Raw genomic sequence first — 22,805 nt, 5'->3', positions numbered from 1 at the left:
GCAGATAAATACATGTAGCGGCTTGTGAAAGAAGTCAAACTTGGACCGAACACTGAGACCTAACTCCCCCCCCCCCCCCCCAGTGAAAAGGTACAAAGCGTGCGTGGCTGATTATTTTCACAGTCAACGGCTCTGGAATAACACTGAAACCTTCCGGTCTACTCATCCTCGGGACAATCCGAGGAAGCGGAGGTGATGTTGTTTGACGGCGGTGGACCGAAACAAACAACAACGGCGATCTCCTTTTAAGGAGTCCTTTCCTCTTATTGCCTGAAACTGTCCCTGCCTCCCTTCTTTCTCTCTCTCTCAGCCCTGTCCACTACCTGTGATGTCACTGATAAAGAATTCCACGCAGGCGAGACGGTGGGGAGGCGTCGGTTAATGAGTGACAAGGACAAGGACTCATTGGCCCCACGCAAACACACAGAGAGACACTGTCTCATTTCCCTCTGGCTCCTGTCTGTTTTTCATACAGTCTAGTTACATGCAGCATATATGGTGTGCCGCTGCAAGCAGTTGCATATTCAGCAGAAAAAGGTCAACAGTCATCTGGGAAATGGTTAGGCAATGCTTCTTTTAGCTCAGTTTATGGTCTCCACCAGTCTCTATGGCAAATTGTTTTTTTTCTTTAGGGACTAACGTTCTCTTTATGCAGTTTGGCACTGGACAGATAGCGTGGTCCAGGTTTGTCAGAGGGTTTTAGAAAAACAAAACAAAAACAGTTGCTGGAAGCGAGGTCAGTGAAAGTGAGTTGCTAAAAATGCTTTAAAAATGACCTTTATGTTCCCAAATTAAAGGTGAATTCCTGTTAAGATGATGGTGTTATTTGAACTTGTGCCACATGTGTACATACACCAATCAGCCACAACATTATGACAGGAGAAGTGAATAACATCTTGTCACAATTCAATGTTCTGCTGGGCAACTTTTGGTCCTGGCATTCATTCATGTGGATGTTACTTAGACATGTACCACCCACCTAGACCAGACCAGGCACCCCCACCCCATAGCAATGACACTCCTTGATGGTAGCAGCCATCCCCAGTAGGATGCACACACAAAAACAGTTTAGGAACAACTAAAAAAAACATGAAGAACAGCACAAGGTGTTGACCTGACCTCCAAAGTATCTGTGGGATGATCCACAGAGGCCCCTCCCCTCAACCCATAGGACCCAAAGGCCCCCCACTGACAACATCCTGTTGCCAGACACCACAGGACACCCTCAGAAGACCCATGTCCATTCCCTGATGAGTCACAACTGTTTTGGAGACACGAGGGAGACCTACACAATATTAGGAAGTTGGTCATAATGTTATGCCCGATCGCTGTACATTCCTCTCCCCCCCTGAGCCCTCACACTGTCACAGACATCCCTGACTCACCTTGATGACATCAGCGCAGTGAGATCAGTGTCCTGCTAGTCTGGGAGCGGATTAAACCTGTGGTAGGCTGCTGTGACTCTGGTCACAGGGTAGCTTAAGCGTGACCACACGGGGTCACTCTGTGTGTCTCATCAGATTAAAATGTGTGCCATGCCGCCGGTGATGTCATGAAGCTGAGCCCTGCCCATGACCTATATATGGCGTATCATCCTTCTTCTTCTTCTTCCTTTGCTTTATGGACAAACGGTGCGTCTAACATTTTGAGACATCAGACTTTTGAATGTACTTTTAACACGACACAACATGCTGCCAACACTTTTAATAGGAACAACCTCGCGAGCAGAAAGTAGTTTGAGTGAAAACCCACACTGAGGTAAACAGTCTTTAGGTGACATTTTTTTCTGCTTAGGTGTAAGGCTTCCTTTAACCGAACGGCATGACTAAAAATGCCTGTTAGCTGCTATAAAAGGAAAATCCATCCTGTTTACGCACATTCCAAAAATTCCGAACGTCATACTTTGTCATTTTCCTTGCAGGAAAACAGACTGGAAGGTGGAAATGCCCCTCGGCTTTCCCATGGAAGATTGTTCATTTGGGAGTTGTTTGGTAAAAAAAAAACAAAACGAAAAACAACACAATCACCTGCCATGGCAACGTTACGACAATTTCACTGAAATTCGCTCTATGAGGGGAAACTCCGCGGCCATCGTCATGGTGATAAGGGTTACCGGGGAATTTCTAGATAGAACAGGAAGGAATACTGCCATCATACTAATTTATCATCGTGTTTTTGTTTCATTTTTGTCCGTTTCTCGTAAGCAACCAAAGTTTCTACCCGCTTTAATTCTTCTGATAATTAACTAAATTGAACTTCAAAGTGAAACTCATCACAGCAAGGTCTGCAAAGTTTAAATCTACTGATTAAACTGTATCGGTGTTAACTCTGATTGTTAACTGAGCTGCGAGTTTTTGAAAACTTCTACGTTGTGAACGGCTGCCAGGTGGGACCCACAGACGTCTGGCCTCAACCCCAGATTTAACATCTATATTTATGCTTCTCACCAGACTTGTGCCATAAAACATTTAGAGAGTGTGAGCCAGAATAAATGGAGCAAAGCCTGCAGAACCTGAGCATGCACACACTCACCTTACACGCGTGTTTTTTTGTGTGTTACTGGGGGATTCCACTAAAGAGTTCAGACCTTTTCTGTGCACAACTTCCATATCATTTACTGACTGTATTATTTTATGGAGCATGAGAAATTACATGACAAAGTTGCTTAGTCTGCTCAGGCGTCTGATGACTGATGGACTGCACCGTCCTCACTCATTTTTTTGCTGGTTTCAGCGTCGACAAGCATATCAGGCATAACATTATGACCACCTTCCTAATATTGAGTAGGTCTCCCTTGTGCCTCCAAAATAGTTGTGACTCATCAGAGAATGGACATGGGCCTTCTGAGGGTGTCCTGTGGTGTCTGGAAACAGAATGTTGTTAGTGGGGGCCTTTAGATCCTATGGGTTGAGGGGAGGGGCCTCTATGGATCATCCCACAGATTCTTGATCAGTTTGGGATCTAGTGAATTTATAGGCCAGGTCAACACCTTGTGCTGTTTTTCATGTTTTTTTTTTAGTTGTTCCTAAAGCGTTTTTGTGTGTGCCTGTGTCAGGCTGCATCCTGCTGGGGATGGCTGCTGCCATCAAGGAGTGTCATTGCTATGGGGTGGGGGTGCCTGATCTGGTCTAGGTGGGTGCTACATGTCTAAGTAACATCCACATGAATGAATGCCAGGTCCAAAAGTTTCCCAGCAGAACACTGAATTGTCACAAGATGGTCAATGTTATTCACTTCTCGTGGCAGTGTTTTTAATGTTGTGGCTGATCGGTGTATGGGATGTATACTTGGGTCTTAACTGTAAAGACATGCAAGCTTTGGGAGGCAGCCAAATGCAAAAATGGAGTTAGAAGCAAGGGTATCTCCAGCTTAAGTTGTCCATAAGTCTTGGTTGACATTCATCTGTACACTAATATACTGGGTGTCTGTTTTTCTTTAAACTCTGTTAGTACAACTGCATTTATTTCCTTTTAATCTAAGTTTAGTAAGTGTTTGTAGTCGTGTTACCATTTGTGCAAGGTGATGCTTTAGCACTGCATTGGTTCAAGCTAAATGCTCAAAAAGCTAACATGCTCAGAATGAATATACTTACTAAGTATACTGATTCTTACCAGACATGTCATATTTGACAAACTGACATTTTGATGATAGCGCGAGAGGGTTAAAATGGTTTCAAATCAACTTTAAAATAGTCCACTCTCTAGCTGTTTAGGTATTAAAACAAAATCTGAACCAGAATGTCATGGTACCAGAGGAAAACTTGGATCACTGGATCACTGAAAAAAACTGAGATACTATACAGAATTAACATTCATCCTCAGGAGACCATCAGTGTCTTAGTCAAATCTTGTGGCCACTTATTTAATCTGAATAATACGGTATATTCTGTAAAATCTACTCCACGGCTTGCGCTCCCTGATCAGAGTTTGATCAAATGAAGTAATAGAAGAAGACCTGTTGCATGTCAGCTGGTTAAATTATTTTCTTCATTCAAGGAACAACACAAATAAATAGGTGCCTTGTGTCATTTTTCTTCTGGAAGTAAAAGTTATCATGTGTAAACAGTCCGAATTGCGTAATGCTAAGCTGCAGTACGGCTTACGGCTCGATAAGACACTGGCCGTGACTCAGGCTGTTTGTGCATGTGTGCATGTCTGTGAGAGTGGGCTGTGTGTGTGTGTCACCGTCTGTAGGTGGGCCCCGTGTCTCTTTAAAGACTTCACTCTCTCTTACACTCCTCGCCCGTGTGCCCCCATCTTCCTCCTGCCACATCCCCCCCTTTTTTTTCTCCCCCCACCATCTCTTTTCCAGTCTCTTGGTCTCAAAAACAAACACACCGCATGCACACATTTGACTCACTCTATTTCTGATCGCATTCCAACCCAGTGACTTCAGGCCAGAAATGGGAAAGCTTATGTGTGTGCCCATGACGTCAGCTGTTTGTTGCGTACTGTGGTTGTGTCTGGGGCACCAGCTCAGTAGATAAGCAGGGCGGGAGTGTGTGTGTGTGTGTGTGTGTGTGTGTTGTCGGTGCTGAAGGCAAGAGAGGAGGGAAATGCCAGACATGAAAGAGTGCATAAAAAATGTTCTGTTGAAAGTCAGTGGAACTGGCCTCGGGAGTGATGAGCTTGTCAACTTTATAGACTCTTCATTGTTGAGCAGCTGATGATTGAGTGTAGTCCAATTTCTCTGTCTCTCCCGCTCCCTCACCCCAGCCAGAGGAAACTGCTGCATAATGATAACAGACTCTGAGACAATGGGTTCAACCGGCGTAAACACACATGCACACATACACACACTGATGCACAGTGAATACACATACACAGCGCTGGTGGAGCTCGTGGGGTCAGGGGTGCTGCCTGTGCTGCTGATAGTCTCCAGACCTTCTGAAATTATTTATCAAATATGGAACAATCCGGACATACCAGCCGCATTTCTGAGCTCCTTTTCTCTCCCCCCCTCCTAAAATGTCCTGTAGGAATAAAGAAATACCCCTCTTTTACCTCCCCTCCCCTTCTTGGACCTCGTCTGCCCAGCGATAAGGTCAGATTGGGTTTATTTTGGGCTGCTCGCAATACCGCAAAGAGTACCAAAGCCCTGTGGGTTTCCCTTAAAAGCATTTTGTCGTGTTTGGAGAGGCCTGAACAGACTCTAGGAACTGTTCTAAAACCTACGTCCTCTCTCTCTCTCTCTCTCTCTCTAAGAGGTATCACCTTGACTGGTTGCATTATTTGCTATTGGTGTCACCTGCTGCTGGGTTATTTTCTCTCAGATCAGAAATGTTAGGATTAAAACATTCATTCAACAGCATTAATGACATGAATACACTCTATATATATATATATAATAATTAAAGACATACATTTACAGTTGCCACAGTTGATTGAACGTCTGTGACTTAAATACGCCGTCCTTATAGTAATTAAGAAGTACAGAAGGTGAGTCATAAACAATGATACAAGAACACATATGTGCAATGTAAATTAGTCTAAGCAATGATTAATAATCTCTAAAAATTCACTGCATGTTGCAAATGACAGCATTTAGTGACTGCACGTATTTCCAACGCTTAATATCTTTCATGTGATCAGTGCCACAGCAGTGAAGAAAATGTACTTATTTGTCGGCTGTACTATAACCTAAAATCCAAATGGCCAATTTAAATGTTGCTTCAGGACCTCTTGTGTAGTCTAATCTCTGGTGTACTCACGGCTAGATGGCTCCACCGTGTGTCAGCAGGCTCGAACAGCCGCTGAAACGGAGGAGCTTCGTGGGGGGAATGCCACTAGAGGGCACCGTGTGTTTTGTTATCGCCAGAAGTACCGAGCCACGACGAGCCTCCAGAGCTGGACCGGAAACAGTTTCGAGTGTACAACATCACAACTATAGTCGTGTACCGATTTGATAAATAAATAAATAAATAGATGAACGCCTCTCCGTTGGGCACATTTCCGGTGAAAATATTTTTTATTAATATTATTATTATTTTTTTTTGTAATAAATATTACTGCTATCAATTCAAACAAGAAAACGATACATCATATTGATCATCAGTATTTAATCATATTATATGTCTGTAACGTTAACACCCACATTGACACCACCATCACCACAAATAATAACAATAATAATAATAATAATGATAATAATGATAATAATAATAATAATAATAATTTTGCCAAGATAGTAGGAAACGTGCAAGCGAACTTGGTTTTGTTTTGAAAATCCTTACCGGAAGTAGTCTTCTTCTTCGTGTTGTTAGCTTGACTGTACTCCGATCAGACACCCTCCGAGCTGTCACAACAAGCGTCAGTCGGCGTCGCTACCGCAGCTCAACGCTCATGCCATGTGCATTGGCACTTAACTTATGGAAATTTGTCAAAAACACAAGTTGCCTCCTTTGGGACTATTCTGAACTAAGTTGAACGTAGCGGAGATGCTTTTTACAAACGGAGCTCGTGCTTTCTGAGGACCGAAGAGAGGATTTTCGTTTCCCGACACACCGAATCTGACAGTTAGGTTCAACCGCCTGGCTGTTGGTAGTACGTTGCCCCCCTCCCTCCTCTTGTTTTATTTAACAGCGACAAGCTCCACAACATAACGAGGTAAGACAAGTACACCGAGTGCAACTTGTGTTTAATGTTTATTTAATAGTTAAATTTTAAATTAAATAGACTTTTCCGTGTCCGTTGTGCATCTCTGCTCTGCTTCGGGATGCTTTTGACCGTTGACCGCCTGCTGCGTTCAGGGACTCCCGTTAATTCGTTCCGGTGAATGCTGTTAACTTTAGCTAACTACATTTAATAGTTTAATACTTTAAAAAAATTTAATACTTTGGCTGCTTAACGTCAGTGTTAAATGCGCACGTTAATAACACAGGCAGGCGTTAAGTTTTTTTTAATTTCGTGTAAGCGGAACTAGTTTGTTTTAAACGCACAGTTAGCTAAGTTTAACAACTTTTTAACTAGCTAACATGCTATGATGCAAATAAGTTACTCATTTAAAAATAAAAAATAAATAAAAGGAACTGTTCCGTGTAGGAAAACTACTAAACATATTTATAAGGGAGCGTTTTAATATTAGTTATTGTTTACTATTATTATTTTTAACTCTCATTTTCGCTGCAGGAAACGTGTAACAGTTGTCAAAAACAGAACAGGATATGTTGTGTTTCAGGCCTGCTTAAGCATGATGATAGCTGTGTGATGGGTGATGCATATGATATTGTAAAATTGCAGTGTTGGCCTAAACAATAGAAAGGGCAATGTCGTTTGTGTAATTTGATCATCTAAGGACGTGAAGGGGTCCATCAGGGGTCCTTTAGGATCTCCAGGGGGCGAATTGAGCATTAATGTTTTGCTATGACAAACCCTTTCCACTTCCAACTTTGAGTCATCTTGAACTGCAAACATGTTAGCAACGCTCAGCTGCATCCCACTTGTCTTTGTGATTTGTGGCATGAAACTGCATGTCATTTGTGTTTATTTATTTTATCAATTTGCACTCACATTATGTTCTTTTACAGTTTCTTTATAGATCTAGACTTCATCATTTCAGCCGGGGGGCCTTGTTTAAATAAGGCAGCATTGTTCATTGTGTTTATATCCATTGTGCTTACATCATGACACGAGATGAAAACACACGCTACTTTGCTTCTGGTGTTTATAAAAAAACAACAAAACAACTAATATCTCCTCAAATGTGTTTAAAACGTCTAAAACTACTTCAGTAAGTGAGTACTGAGATGGGATAGAGGACATTAAATTTGAATGCCTGTGATTCCCGAGCAGGCATCCTGGGACAGCTGAGGGGTGCAGTCCTTCTGGGTGGGTTGTCGATGACCAGCGTAAAAAAAAATATGGAGTGAAACTGAATTTAAAATGGATGGCATTTGTTTTGGAAAGTAGAGGAGAGCTTGCTGCTGCTATCACGCTGACCTAGACTTCCGCTGAAGTTCAACTCTGTTTCCTTTTATTAATTTCTTCTCCTATTGTTGATGATTGATGGACATTTGTGCCAGAAATAGTTTGGGAACCACAAGCCACGTACGGTGTAGCAGCCCGTCTCTGGTGTTGGGATAAACAAAAGACAGACTCGGAGCAAGCATCTGGTTCACATTGATGTAAACAGACCTTATTAGGTACCCGCTTAACTAAATAACTGTACTCACTGTTTCCCCCCCTCACTCCTCAGTTTTACAAAGAACTTGGGGTAGTTTCTGAAGCCAGTGCACACAGATGACTCATGTGCTTTGTATCTCTGAGTCACATTTCACTGGCGCTGCCCTAATGTTAGCCACGGCCTTAAACCGTTCACCAGGCAGTTTGGGTTTGATGAAGCCCCAATTCTCTGCATTCCTTTCTTTACCCGCTCCTTCCCACCGCATTCACTCCTCTCTGGCCCTTCATCTCTGCAGCTTTTCCTCCCTCCGTTTCTGCATTTTCCACTCATTTAGAAAACGGACGCTTCATTACGCCCCAGCTTATTGTACGAGGCTACTGTCTTAACACGCCGTCCTTCCAGTGGTTTCACACTAGAATTATTCCCGTTTCATCTTTCGTCCAGTTCGCCGTTTTCGTCTCTTTGTTTCGCCGGCGAGCCTTTTATCTCTGTTGTGCTGCCTGTCTCTACTTTTCTCTCTCTCTACAACTCCAGTGCCATTGTCCTCACGCTCCCATGTCATTTTCCCTCTTTGTCTGCGTTCTGCCAGCGTCAGTGGTCAGGATATTGGACCAGCAACAGCGCCCCACCCTGCCCCGGCCCTCAGCAAACACCACCACGACTGCATCTCCCTCAAATAAGAGAGATTTAGATCTAAAATCGATTCCCTGCTAGCGGCGTATGTTTCTTTTGACTCATTTATCACGAGCATGGGTCCAAACCACACCGAGTTACGCTGCCAAAAGTATTTTACTTATATTTACTTATAAACATTCATTACCTGTAAATCCTGTGAGGGGATGTGAGATACCGATGGTGTTTCAGAAGTGGCCCCTTTCCGTCCAGCATACTCTTGAGTTTTGCTTCCACTTGACATCTCACGGACACATTTTAGGTCTATTTTTTTTTAACAATTGATGCTGGTTTATTTTTCTGTGTCAGCGTAGATGTTATGTCACATGATTTTGTGGTCCCGTCTCTGGATGAACAGCCTCTTTTGTTTTCTTTCTGCACATGATTTCCACAGGACCTGAATCAGGTCTCCCAGGGGGATGTTCCCATCTTCCTGACATTTGCCTATTCATGACTTTGCAGAGTGTTCATGTGCGCAGAGACGGAGTCATACAGTGCAAGGATTGTCGTTGTAAAAAAAAAAATAAATAAAATGCTTTCTCACTGGCGCTTTAGTGAAACATAGAGGCCTGAGTGAGAAAAGGCTTAAACTGGTCATAAAACAAAAGCAGCTTTTCGAGTTCAGAGCATGAATGGGCAATTGTTTGACGTAGTTTGATTTTAGGTCTGTGCAAATACGATGATCAGCCAGAAACAAAGCAGGAGAAGAATGTGGGATGCGATCAAACATTTCTGCCGATGAGATGAGAAAGAGCTTTGTGCAGAGGTGTCTTGTGTATAAAGAGGTGGGGGTTGGTAGGTTCAAGAAGGGAAATGTGCTGAGCTAAGGCTGCGCTGACATGCCACTTAAAGTGGAAGGCAGGATTTGAGGGGAATTAAAGTGCAAACTGCTCCCTGCTCTGCACTCTAAGCTAAAGTCTCTTGACGCGCTGAAGATAGAAAAGGCTAAATGTGTGAATGTGTGAAGAAGTGTGTTTTTTTGTTTCCTCAATTTCCAGATACAGGCTCTTGTTGCTGTGGTGTCAAAATATTTATGTGTGTCTGATGCTAATGATAGGATCAGCTGAATGGTTTCTAAGCTACATGCTACTCACTCCCCACAATGTGTCAGCCTCATTCATTAGCTGTAGGCCGCCTGTAATGTCACTTACCTACCTATGGATGAATGTTAGAGGCTAGTATGCAAATTACAAATGTAAGACACCATTTACGTAAACAGCCTGGTTGCTAGGAAGACACCGGAGGGAGGGTTACAGTTAACACACACAATTACAGTTACTAAATAGATGAAACTTCATTTATTTTTGGTGAGTTTGCTTTGTTAAAGGTGCTTAAGTGACGACACAAGTTTTGTAATATTGCGGCTTAATGGTGCCACAAAGCGTTGGAAAATTAAATCAGAATAATTTATAGCTGCTTCTGCTTCTGCTGTAAATAAAATAAAAAAGTTTCAGTATGACAATGTGTTTTCTTAAGTCACAGTAAACAGAAAACACCCCTCCGCTGCCAACGGCAACCACAGCGGTGGGCCGCCGTTAGGTGCAGTCATGTATGATGTTGCTGTTATTGCCTGTTTACCTCAACACACCGTAGTCAGTGAGATTTTAACCTTTTTTTATTCAGCAGTTGCACACACACACACACACACATATATACGCATACGCCCTTTTTTTTTGACTGATGGTTTCTGTGTGCTCGTCGTCCCTTCACACGAACTTCCTGTCTTTTGAGTACAAGCAGCCACAGCTTCCCTTTCTGTCATACTTTGCCGCTCTTTTCATTTGCATGAGTTAGCTGCTCTCTGATGTTGGCGTGCAAAAAAAATACCTGAATCCCAGAGAGAAGCTAAAAGTCAGTGGATTTCAGCGTGGAGTCAAATAAATTCCTCAGGACTTAGAAACGCCCGGTTGAGTAGTATGTCCGGTTACTTCACTGTAACACCTGTACACCTGTACAACTAGCAGCTCAGGTTGTCGTGTACAGGTTGGAGTCAGAAAATCAGAGGTTTGTAAAACACGATGACAAGCGTGTCCACTGATGTCACAATGTCACGACGTACAACATTAGGATGTGGTGCAAATTACTGAATGACATGTTCCTCGTACGTCTGAAGCTCAGACGTACGAGGAAATTACAGCAGTATTACTCTGGTCTGGTCTGGTCTGGTCTGGTCTGGTCTAGGTGGGCGCTACATGTCTAAGTAACATCCACATGAATGAATGCCAGGTCTAAAAGCTTCCCAGCAAAACACTGTATTGTCACAAGATGATAAATGATATTCACTTCTCCTGTCAGTGGTCACAATGTTACGCCTGCTCAGTGAGGTGTAGTATAAAGCTTAAGAGTTGGCACGGCAAGAGGCAAAGCCTGTGAGCTGTGGTTTATGCTAATCATCCCCATTGTGAGAACACGTCTTTGACCAATGCGATCGCTCAGATTAAGATGCCTGTTGCGTAATGACGGCTTGTGCTGAAAGTCAAACTGGAGGCACTTTATAAAAACGAACACGACGACAAGATGAAGCAGCTGAAACCAGGTTGTTCCCTCCACTCTTAATCGTCACCTGTTGTGATTGTGACACCTTTGGTTTAAATGTGCTGTTCGGTGTTGTTTGAATGTGTCTGCGTCAGTGGGTAGTAACAGGGGTGGTCTTTGTACGGTAAGCTTGTGTGAGCATTTATTTTTTGCGTGTTTGTTTTTTTATTTATGTAAGTCTCAGTGTCTCCGGTGAGTTTTAGAGCAGCGGGATGGATTAGATGGATTACAGGCGACCGAGATTAACTCAGAAAGCATCTGTCAGAGATTTACTGCTGGTATAACTGCTACCACTTCTACATCAGCTACAACAGGCTCAGTGTTACTGCTGCTGTATGTTTAACTGCCCTGGTAAACACTTTTAACTACTGCCACTACCTCTACCTCTACCTCTGCTCCTCAAGCTAATAAATAGCTACTACTGCGGCTGTGGTGGCTAATGTTAACTGTTAAAACTACTAAAACTACTTTGAACCCTTCAACTAATTCTGCTGCTTCGACAAACACCTTTTGTAGAAGAACCAGCTGTTATGCCAAAGCACACACACACTGGTGTATTATTTACAGCACCTTACATGCTCTATTGTTGCGACGTAGAACTGACCGCGCCTGCTGATGCAACAGCATTGCCTCAAACTGCTGTTACTAACCGGTGTGCTGCTGTTGATGCTGCTGTTTTTATGTAACGCGGGTTAAATAGCATCTTTGATTGGCGCTACAGTAGTGCCATTCTGCCTTGCCAGAAAAAAGAGAGTATCTCTGCTAGAGCTGCATCAACTAGTTCTAGTTAGTTAGAATACCAGTTTCTAGTCGAGTAATTTTACTCTGTCTGTTTTCAAGCAACTTTCAAACTACTTCTAAGTCCTCGAGTCGTAAAGATTTATCTCACGTTATAGGGAATTATATATTGGTGGGCTCTGGACTGTTAATAGATTTAATGAAACTCATAAAATGTTAAATTATGCTCACCACCTACTGACCACCACTGAAAGCCAGTTATTTTTAAGATAAGCTTCATAAATATTTTGTTTGCGTAGGCTTCCATAACTGCAAGACAAACCTGTTAATACATAACATAACAGTTGTCCATATCTTTTGGCAAAGGTTCAGTTCTGTGTTAAATTTTATAAGTAACATGTGTAAAACTTCTATTTTGCTCAATGGGTGTTCAATGTTGTAAACATGGTTACACATGATCGTTGTAAACATGATCGGCCGATATTGGCTAAAAATAGCTTGATCGGCGAACCCCAAAAGCGCCGATCAAAAAAGCCGATCGCGTGATGTAAAACTCACGCGACTTTTTCACACCTGCATGCACGGCGCACACAGGCACACAACAGCAGAGCTTGCCAGTGGCAACATGAGTTCTCCCGTCTGGAAGTTTTTCAAAGTGTCCGATAAAGACGTAAAATTAGCCATTTGTAATGTATGTCTTGCTGAAATCCCTCGAGGTGGAAGCGAGCCACGGCATTTTAACACCACTAATATTAGAGATGCACCGATTTATCGGCTGGTGACCGGAATCGGCCGATTTTCACGTGATCGGCCATGACCGGAGACCGGCCGGTCAGTCTGACATACGCCGATTTTTTGGCGGTCAAATGCACTCGGGCGCCGCATGATTTACATCGCGCAACATCAGCATCACACGCAGGCCAGCTGACAGTCTTGCCTGGGCCCGGGACGAGATAATCTTAGATACCCCCCCCCTTCTCTCTCTTCTCTCACCGGTAGCCTGACTCTGTCCCTCCGCTCCGAGACAGCGGGCCCCTCCCGCATCACTCTCTCTGTCACCTGACTGCAGCCGGATCTCTCTCCTCTCTGACGGAGCTACCAAACTCAACTGTTTCTGTCAAAGATAACGTGTTGTGTCGGGCTTTTATACAAGCTAATGGACGTTAGCATTAGAGCTAGCCCGTTAGCTTACGTTACAGGCTGGTAAACGTTGGCTGCGCTGTTTCTAACCTACGTTCACTTTACTAGTCCCAGCTTCACCGTCACCACCTTTTTTTAAATAGTTGTTAAGAAAATCTTTAAGGCCTCTATTTTCTTCTCTTCTTCTCTTTTCTATATATTTATATATTATTTTATTGCCATTACCTGTTTTCCCTGTTTTCATACAGAAGTTTAGTTTGCTGAATATATCACATTTCTTTAGTTGGATATTGGATATGAAAAGAAAGAAATGGTTCTTCCATAACACTGCACTTTAGATGTGTGTGAACTTCCCACACCAGGAGTGATTTATATAGTTCTATTTTTATAGTGTTATCTGTTCAAAAAATGTTCTACTAAAGAAAAGATAATATTAATATTATATTAAAGAAGAGAAAATAAATCTTTGTGTGTGTTGTAAAGTGGTTAGAAAAAATGAAATCGGAATCGGCTAAAATCGGTATCGGCAGGTCAAACTCAATGAAAAATCGGAAATCGGAATCGGCCGGGAAAATTGTAATCGGTGCATCTCTAACTAATATGATTAGGCATCTTAGAACACGCCATCATACAACTGAATATGCCGAGTATGAGAAACTAAACCAGCCGAAGCCAACAACATCCTCATCCCTCAATCAGCCGACTGTGAGTGATACATTTAAACGACGTGAACCAGGGGCGGAGTGGGGCACTAAAATCCACCGGGAAAATTCTGACTGCACCGCCCCCCTTTAATATAATACTAAATAATATATATATATATATATGGGAGTATTTGACCGCTATTCGCAGAGAATTTAGTAACGTCAATGATTCTGATAAGCTCAGGCCGGTCGCGTTCGCCTCGCGGCCGCTCAATTTGTGATCCGCTGCGTAAATCCTTCGACCGGGAAAAGTCCCGGTCGGCCCGATTGCCACTCCGCCCCTGACGTGAACCATACACACATATACTCTGCCAGATTATAGATAAAAGAATCCCATTCCCCTGCCATTCTATGATCGGAAGTGATCGGCAATCGGCAGATCGTGATCTTGGTGATCGGTAATCGGTGATCGGCCCCAAAAATGCTGATCGGAGCATCTCTACTAAACATAATGCAGCAGTGTTTTATGGGACTATAATGACCACCTCCCTCAGAATATACTGATCAGAGACATTATGTGATTTAATGAGCAGTGTAAAGTATTAATGAATGATGTCTCTTACTTTGTTTCTTTCCCTGTGTTCCAGTCATGTCTCGTAGGAGCTCTCGCCTGGTCTCTGGTGGATACTACAACTCGGATGAAGATTCTGACTCAAGCAGCGTGACAAACATATCCTACCGCGAAAACCCTGTCAAGTGAGGAGTAGTGCTTCTGTGTGCTCTCATGTTTCCAAGCCTCGGTCCTCCTTTCCCTAACACTTCTTTCATCTTCAAGGGTTTTTAAGAAGAAGTCTGGGACCCGCAAGCCTAGCTCCCGTACACCCTCTAGAGCCAGTAGCAATGCTAGATCTACCACACCTGAGACACCTGTCACTGCAGGCCAGTATGACGGTAACATACAGTCGCTATGATACTATATAATACTGTAGGAGTGTCTACATGTGACCTGCCGTTACCAGTTGCATTATTATGTTTTTACTTTATTTTTAGATGCTTGAAGAAGTAAATTAACCAGTAACTAAGACTTGTTTCGAAAACAGACCCTGCCTAGACAGAAACTCTTAAACCACTGCATAATAACAAACACATGAGCTTTCAGACTAGTTGTCTTTTGGTATAAAGAAACAGATTTATTCATCTGTCTATTTTTGTCTCTCCTTGTCCCCCTCAGGTCTGAGTCCATCCCCCCCAAGCAGTGAGACACAGCCTGCCATGAGAACCGTACCTTACGTCCCCACTGTGGCCACCCCTCGGCCTGCCCTGACGCCGTCGTCAGCTCGGAGTCAGGCGACCGCGCAGTGCCCTTCAGCGCATCCCGAGAGGAGCCCTGGCTCCGGGCTCGGCAGCTCCAGCAGGCCGGATTTACACTTCAGACCCAACCACAAGGAGCTAGGTCAGAGTGGCGTGGACAGCTCAGGGTACTCGTCCTCTGAGGCCCCTTACAAGAAGTCTGTACCTGCATGCGGCAACACCAGTAGAGTCTGCGGTAACAGAGGGGAGCCCAGTCCTGGATACAGGAGCAGAATTAGCAGCGCCCTCTATAATTTAATTGGTAAATACTGGAGTTCCTTTGTGTGTGATTGTGTCTTTACATTACTACTGTATATGTAATTTGTTTCCTGTGCCTTTGACAGACTCAGCATCATTGATGGCCGCTGCAGCACATTCAAAAGCACTTCATCTGAAAGCTTCAGGTATGGTGTTAGTAGAATACATGTTTTTCTTTATGTATATTTGCTCATGTGTGTGAACCGAACCTACTCCTTCAGCTTGTTTTTCTAGCACTGTTGACTGAACAGTATCTCTGTTTCCACATTTTGACAAGCGCCTGGACATTATCCAGTATAATTCCTTACATACCATGTACTTTCTGTTTGCACAGTCCCTGCGTGTGATTTGTCTCCGGCGTAACAAATCCCTGCAAATCAACTTTTCTTTTCTTCCCTGCAGCTAATTCTTCATTCAGCCCTCGCATGAAGAAGGCTTGTGGTCTCATTCTCCTCTTCCTCATTATACTTCTATGTGAGTAACATTTAACAGACTCAAGTTTGCTTGTCGTCTGGTAAATTCTGAACTGCTCCAAGGCACCTCCTGAAACATCTGCAGCGTTTGACCTTGTGTGTATATGTTAGTATATTCAGGGTAGCACGTGGTTTTATGTAGTGTTAAAAATGAATTTCCTGATAGGTAGAGGAGCTGATAGGGTCGGCCACAAAATGTATTTGACTTGCAAAGCTGCACTGCTTGGTCTCCTCTGCTTGCGTCTGTGAGTTTATGCTCACGCAGGCCCTCCTCAGTGTGAGCATGAACTCATCACGCAAGCAGAGGAGACCAAGCCGTGAGGATCAGGTGCTCCTCAGTGTGACTGAATGAGTCATAGTAAATGTAAGGCATTACAAGCTTCACTTGTCAGGGTCTTAGATCTTAGAAAGCTTTTTGAGTCAGGTGATGTTTACATTGCGTGCTCCTGAGTGACGTTCTTAAGGAACTGTCCCTCCTATTTTCTCCAGGTATTTGGCTTCTCCTTCCCCTGTTCACATCCTTCATCTCCTACATGACTGCCACAAAGACCCCGTCACAGACCAAACCCAAGACTGAGCCTGTTATCCATGCCACTCCTCCTCCTCCTCCTCCTCCTCAACCCAACACCGTGTATTCCTCTCCTGCGGTGGTAGGGCTCAATTCACTCACTGTTTATAGTCGTTGTGACTGGATGTTTGGATAATGAGACAGAGAGAAGCAAATCAGATAAGAATTCACAAGAATTTATTTTGTGCATACCGTCACATTTGTGTAAGCATTAATCAGTAGATAAACTCTTACTTACAAGTTCCTTTCCAACGAATATTGTTCAAAAATAAATCTGGGTCTTTTGTTACTATAATAGTATTATTTTATTGTCTTTTTTACACAGGATCCTGCCATCGTGTCTGCTGCTGTAGAGGCAAAGATGCAGCATGTTTTGGTAAGAAACAGTCTGCATCTAAGGGGAAAATTCAAGAAAATCCACTGACGTTGTGGCAGATGTTCACCTAAAGGCAAATGACATGTTTGAATTGTAAACCAGAGTTGTGGATTAGAAGAATCCAATTAAAGAATCCACGTTAAAAAGGTTCAGACTGTAGTCCTGTAATGTGTAACACACAGAGATCGTACAGGAGTAGCAACATGGCACAAAACAGTTTACTAATTTATTTCTTTAGTGTACATTTACCTCAAATCTCTTCGTAACATTGTTGAAAATCCATCCATTCCCTGTCCTACTGTTCTACTCCCTAAATACTGAAATGCACTGCTGAGTACATACCAGTACACAATATACCAAGACATTTACAGCAACACCAGTATGTAGTGGAATTTCATGTTACATCAGGCATCTCTATTTTTAATTGCACAAACCATTGCTCACCATAGAGGCGAGCCATCCCTCTTTTTGGGTAGTGGAACTTCCGCCAGGAACTATTTGGCAGGAGGAGCAGCCTTAGCCACAAACTAGACAGTGCATTTACGTGTTAATACATAACAAATCTACTGAAAATCTTCTTAACATGCACTTAAATGTTGTCAAAGAAAATGTTATGTGTGCAAATGGATCTTTGAGACCGCACATTCTGAGTGTAACATGTATATCTGTGTTTGTTGCAGGTGGAGCTTCAGCTGAAGCAAGACCATCTTCTCTCCGAGGTGAGCAAATCTATCAGTGTTTGTGCTAGCTTCTTTCTGTTTTATTTTCTCCACTTTCCCTTCCCCTGGCTGATCTGTAGTTCTGCCAAGGGATGCCAGGATAGAAGGACAGGGTATTTGAGTAATAGTTAACAGGACAGTTACTCTAGTTACCCTGCTGTACAAGAGTAGCACCTAGTGGATGTAGCTGGGACTGCGGAGATTAGAGGAAGATTTTACTACCTTTGCAAATTAACCTTTGTTGGTAAAAATCTGAGAAATTCAGGTAGTGAATTTCTGCAAGAATGTACCAGAGTGACACCTGGGCCGAGAGGAGCTCACTCCTCCTCAGCTAGCATCTAGACTTTAGTTTAACCCATCCAGTCTCACTCCACTCACACACAATCATATCTTCTTTTCGTCCCAGATGAAACAGAGACTACAACTGGAAGTGCGGGACATAAAAACCAATCTCGAGGCAGTGGACTCTGACAGACGGATGCTTCTGAAAAAGGAGATCTCTGGTCTGGGCAAACAGATGGCAGATTACCAGACAGACAGCCGCTCTTCTGCTGCCAGTCTCATCCTCAGGATCCAAACTTTGGAGGCCCAGAATACCAAGGTAACAGTGCCAGTAGAGATTTTCTCCTCAGCTTTTTTTTTATGCCATGAAAGAAGCTTTGGGTATACATGTTTCTTGTGCCTGTCTTTCAAGCTGACCTATTCCTCATACATGGAATGATTTTAATGTGGCTTTGTTTCTCTTGTAGCTGTCCCAGGAGTTGTCTTTGATGCAACAGATGCCTCCTCCAGCGCCCTGCCCTGATACCAGCAGCACCCCCGTCCAAAACCACCTCACCCCAGAGCTCCAACAGGCCATGGAGAAGTGGTTCACTGACCGCATCAGGGTAACTACATAGAGACCAGTAATGTGGATAGTCTGAAACACACACACTGTAAAGGAAAACCTGTTAATTGGGGTCTTATTTCTTTTGACATGTTTCTGCGTATGAGTGTGTGTTGGCCTATACTGATCCACATATGACTTGGTGTACTCATCAGTACTTTCATGCTTGTTTCATGTGAATTAGGAGCAGGACATGATCCGGCTTGGTGACAAAGGAAGCTGCACAGACTGTGATCGTCCCATGGCTGACAAAATGGCCGACTTTGCCCTGGAGACTCAAGGTGAAGAACGATGGGATAAAGTTTCTGTTGCCAGGAACTGAATTTTAATCAGAAAGATTTAGACAGAACAAGTAACAAACAGTGATGACTCTATGTCCGTTGGTGCGTTGTTATCATCGTATTAATTTTGGATAGAAGTCAGTCCATGAATATTTTTCCTGAAAAGATCATAGTTTGAACAAAGTCCTGATATCAGGTTGTGTGATTGTGTGTGTAGGTGCCAGTGTGGTCAGTACCAGGTGTTCAGAGACGTATCGTATTCGTTCTGCCTGCGTCACCCTATTTGGTTTCCCTCTGTGGTATCCGTCTGAAAGCCCACGAACTGTTATTCAGGTAAAAATAATCTCTTTCTCTCTCTGTTATATCTTAACCTCGTGCTCTTTTCTTCATTTCTCTGAAGTTGCCTGTCCTCCCTGTTCTCTGACCTTTCTGTGTATCAGTTCCAATTCTTTAGATTAATATCACTTGCAGTTTCAGTTTTACTAACCATGTCTCCTGCCTCCTTCACTCCCAGGGCTACCCGGTGCTGCTTCCAGGGAAATGTTGGGCGTTCCACGGTGTGCAAGGCACTCTTGTCATCTCTCTCTCCCACCCCGTATGGATAACTCATGTGACGCTGGACCACCTGCCGCGCTACAACTCCCCCACTGGACGGATTGACTCTGCACCCAAAGACTTCGAAGTCTACGTGAGTTAGAGATCCAGGTCCAATGTGCCTGTGATGCTACCAAATCATCATCCTAACTTATAGTCACTAAAAAAAAAATAACAGAAACCTGTAACTGGATACCTGTGGGTGGGTGTCAAGTGGATGATTTACTCATGCCTGTGTGATGTGTCACCACATGCCTCTATTTTATGCCTCGTTCACACCTTGTTGCTGTTCATTAATGGAGACCAGCTCAGGTTAATCAGAACAAATACCTCTAATTGCAGGCGAGTTGTCAACAGACCCTAGTCATGTGAGTTTCAGGTCAGCACCACCCACATGTGTTGTCAATAAAACCCAAACGCTGCACCAGTCATGAGTCAGTTGGATGAACGTCTGAGAATCTTCATCCAGTCACACGCAGAATTTATCAAATGTTATCGTTTAATGATGCCAGACACTCAAACTGTTATTAACTGTTACTGATTTGGCCTTTTTATTATCTATATATCTGGGTGTGCTTAATTTACTACACTAGTCGACTCAGACGTTTATATATATAGTAGTAATGGCCAGTTGTAATATAAAATAAAATATTTTCAGAGACTTTTCTGGACAATTAATTTTTTCTTCAGGTTTGCTGCTTTTTTTTTTGACTTATTCTGATTAGAAGGTTTAAACCTTTTGGTCCAGTGTAGATGTGTGACTATCACAATGAGATTAAGGCTCAAAGTCAACATTCACATGTATAAACTGTTTAAATGCAGCTGTAATTTCTCTCGTTCACAGGGGATGAAAAATGACGCAGAGGAGGGAACGCTGCTGGGGACATTCACTTACGATGAGAATGGAGAGTCGACGCAGACGTTCAAGCTTCCTGTGAGTTCACAAATCTAAATGACCGTGATATTTACAGAAAGGCAGACCCTAGCTCGTTCCTCTTGTTCCTAAATATCATCATGCACTCATTTATCATCTCTTTTTTTTTGTACACGTACTTCTCTTTTAATTCTTCTGTTTCTGTCCTGTTTTTTTTTCTCTCTCCCGTGGCCCCTCTCCCCTCCTGCAGAACCCAAGTGACGTGGTATATCGTTGCGTGGAGCTGCGGGTTCTCAGTAACTGGGGTCATGTCGAATACACGTGCGTTTACCGCTTCCGTGTGCATGGAAAGATAGCCTCCACATGAGACTCAGTCCTCACAGAGAGGGCCATGAAAACTTTTACATTGGGGAAAAAAATATTAAATTCACTCTGATGGTCTGAGCTGCGTTCAGGGCCAAATACTACTACTGGAAAAAAAAAAAAGAGTTCAGTGTTGACTCTTGTCAACAGTTTGTGTGTCAACAGGTTTTGCTGAATTTTGCTGTCGCTTAATGTTAAAATGATGATAACCATGAGAGCTGTTAGTGTGGTGCACATTTGACTGAAGCTTTTCTGAATGATAACATTAGAGAGTGTAAGGTTCTGGTAACGTTATGCTTTCAATCACACGAGCGTGCCACAAAATAATTTTTGATCGTTGCTAAGTTTCATGATATGTATCAGGTTTTTCACTGCGCACAATGCTACCTGGGTAAAAATCACTTTTCTTTACATTTTTTCCACTGGGAGTGTTGAACTCCTTGCTCAGTGGCACTCCAACAATTACATCAAGGAGATTCTTATTCACTTTACCGACCCTTGGGAACAGTAACAACTGGTAATGCTAAAAAAAAATCTTTTCTGACATTCTCTGTCCAAATTTGGGCAGTAAATCATATTCAGTATTCCATATTTTTACAGTACAGTGTTTGTGAAGTTCTTAAACATGTTTTCTACCCATAGAAGTTGAAGGAGCTCTTAAACCATTCTTGTCGGACCATTGATCAACAGGCGCTGGCAGTGAATTGTTTTAAGTCGGCATAATTTGTTATTCTTAAGTTAAATTTAATATTCTTATAGAGGTAGAATATAAAGCTCTCCAACATGTCTTTATTCTTCTCGTCGTAACGCTTCAGTCTTGATTTCATTTCTGGTACTTGAATACTTGAAAACCATTTCTCCTAACCTCTTTGAAAGACCTCATGTTGAAACCCATGCTTCTGCTTCCTTGTACATAACACTTAAATTTTGTACGAGCTCCTTAACCGTGAGTGAAAGGTGTTATTTATTTTTTAAAACTAAAGTATTCATTCGCAAATTCAGGTGTCATGTCTGTTTGGGAGAATCGGCCTGAAAATTATTGAGTAGTCTCAAACGCTATACGTGTGATTTAAATCAAAAAAAGGTTTCCTCAATGAGACAAGTGCCGAACCTTTGTTTTTTATTTGTTGTACAGTTCATTTAGAAGAAAGAAGAGATAATATTTTTTTATGAAGAGGTGCGCTGAAGAGGTTTCCAAAAAAAAAAAAAAAAAATAATCACATTTTCTTGCTACTTGCTTGTTGTTTACACATATTAGGATCATAACCAAGCTGATTACAACCCAGGAAGGAATGTTATTAAACTGGAAATGATATGAGGGTGTCGATAGAGTTCTTATATGTTTAATTTATAGTTTTTACTTTTATCATTTAAATAGTTTGATTATAAATAACCAGAAACCTTCTTGCTGGTGAATATCCGTATGAGCATCATGGAGGATAATGCCTTCAACCTCCATCAACAAGTCATAAATTCTGTTTAATTGTTCACAAAGAAAGAAAAAAAGCTAAAAGGTTTCTTTCTCTTTGTATTAAGAGATGTGTTTAGTGTCAGCTACGTCCTCGGCTGTCTGACTATAAATTCCTTTTCTGTAAACCGAACTGATTTGTTAAATAAAACATGGTAATATATGTGTTGCTGTTGTATTCATCTTTATTTATCTGAATTTCAAATGTCTGTAGAGTTTATCTGGGGAAGCACGCTTGTTACAGAACATATCAACAGGAACTATGACATTATTCCTTAAAAGTATTTACATCTATGTAAATAACAATGAAATTCTAATAAAAGGTCATGACATTCAAGTTCTATGTTTCTACATCGAAGACGCAGTTAAAAATAAAGAGGGAAAGTGCATACAAGCATTTAGAGAAGAATGTAAAATATAAGAACTACTAATTGCATTTTAAAATGAGAATACACCGATCAGACATAACATTATGACCACCTTCCTAATATTGTCTCCCTTGTGCCTCCGAAACAATTGTGACTCATCAGAGAATGGACATGGGCCTTCTTAGGGTGTCCTGTGGTGTCTGGAAACAGGATGTTGTTAGTGGGGGGCCTTATATCCTATGGGTTGAGGGGAGGGGGCATCTGTGGATCATCCCACAGATACTTGACCAGTTTGGGATCTAGGGAATTTGGAGGCCAGACCTTGTGCTGTTCTTCATGTTTTTAAGTTGTTCCTAAAGCGGCCTAGATCCTGCTGG

At 42.5% G+C, this 22,805-nt stretch overlaps 1 protein-coding gene across 2 annotated transcripts; it reads left to right on the top strand.

Moving 5' to 3' along the window:
- Nucleotides 1-6,302: 6,302 nt before the first annotated feature.
- On the top strand, nt 6,303-22,217 carry sun2 (Sad1 and UNC84 domain containing 2). Of its 2 annotated transcripts, none has more exons than XM_084559100.1 (16): nt 6,303-6,605; nt 14,498-14,606; nt 14,686-14,789; nt 15,082-15,462; nt 15,545-15,604; nt 15,861-15,932; nt 16,421-16,581; nt 16,825-16,875; nt 17,556-17,594; nt 18,001-18,195; nt 18,344-18,481; nt 18,665-18,761; nt 18,979-19,094; nt 19,276-19,449; nt 20,200-20,289; nt 20,480-22,217. In XM_084559100.1, exons 2-16 carry the CDS (start codon nt 14,500-14,502, stop codon nt 20,594-20,596), a joined length of 1,902 nt encoding a protein of 633 aa, XP_084415226.1. In that variant the 5' UTR covers nt 6,303-6,605; nt 14,498-14,499; the 3' UTR covers nt 20,597-22,217. The 2 variants fall into 2 exon arrangements, with proteins under 2 accessions (XP_084415226.1, XP_084415225.1); XM_084559099.1 differs by having other exon boundaries at nt 14,686-14,801.
- The last annotated feature ends 588 nt before the right edge of the window (nt 22,218-22,805 follow it).

Source organism: Chelon labrosus (assembly GCF_963514085.1).
Source record: "Chelon labrosus genome assembly, chromosome: 2".
Classification (NCBI taxonomy): domain Eukaryota; kingdom Metazoa; phylum Chordata; class Actinopteri; order Mugiliformes; family Mugilidae; genus Chelon; species Chelon labrosus.
Note: the sequence above shows the minus strand (reverse complement) of the source record. Positions and strands in the feature narration are given on the sequence as shown.

Bases quoted from the DNA above. Each gene is read 5' to 3' on its own strand.
- sun2 (XM_084559099.1), top strand. From the start codon at position 14,500: ATGTCTCGTAGGAGCTCTCGCCTGGTCTCTGGTGGATACTACAACTCG. The intron at 15,933-16,420 runs GTGAGTAACATT...TATTTTCTCCAG, and splicing joins CTTCCTCATTATACTTCTAT to GTATTTGGCTTCTCCTTCCC. The intron at 19,450-20,199 runs GTGAGTTAGAGA...TCTCGTTCACAG, and splicing joins CCAAAGACTTCGAAGTCTAC to GGGATGAAAAATGACGCAGA.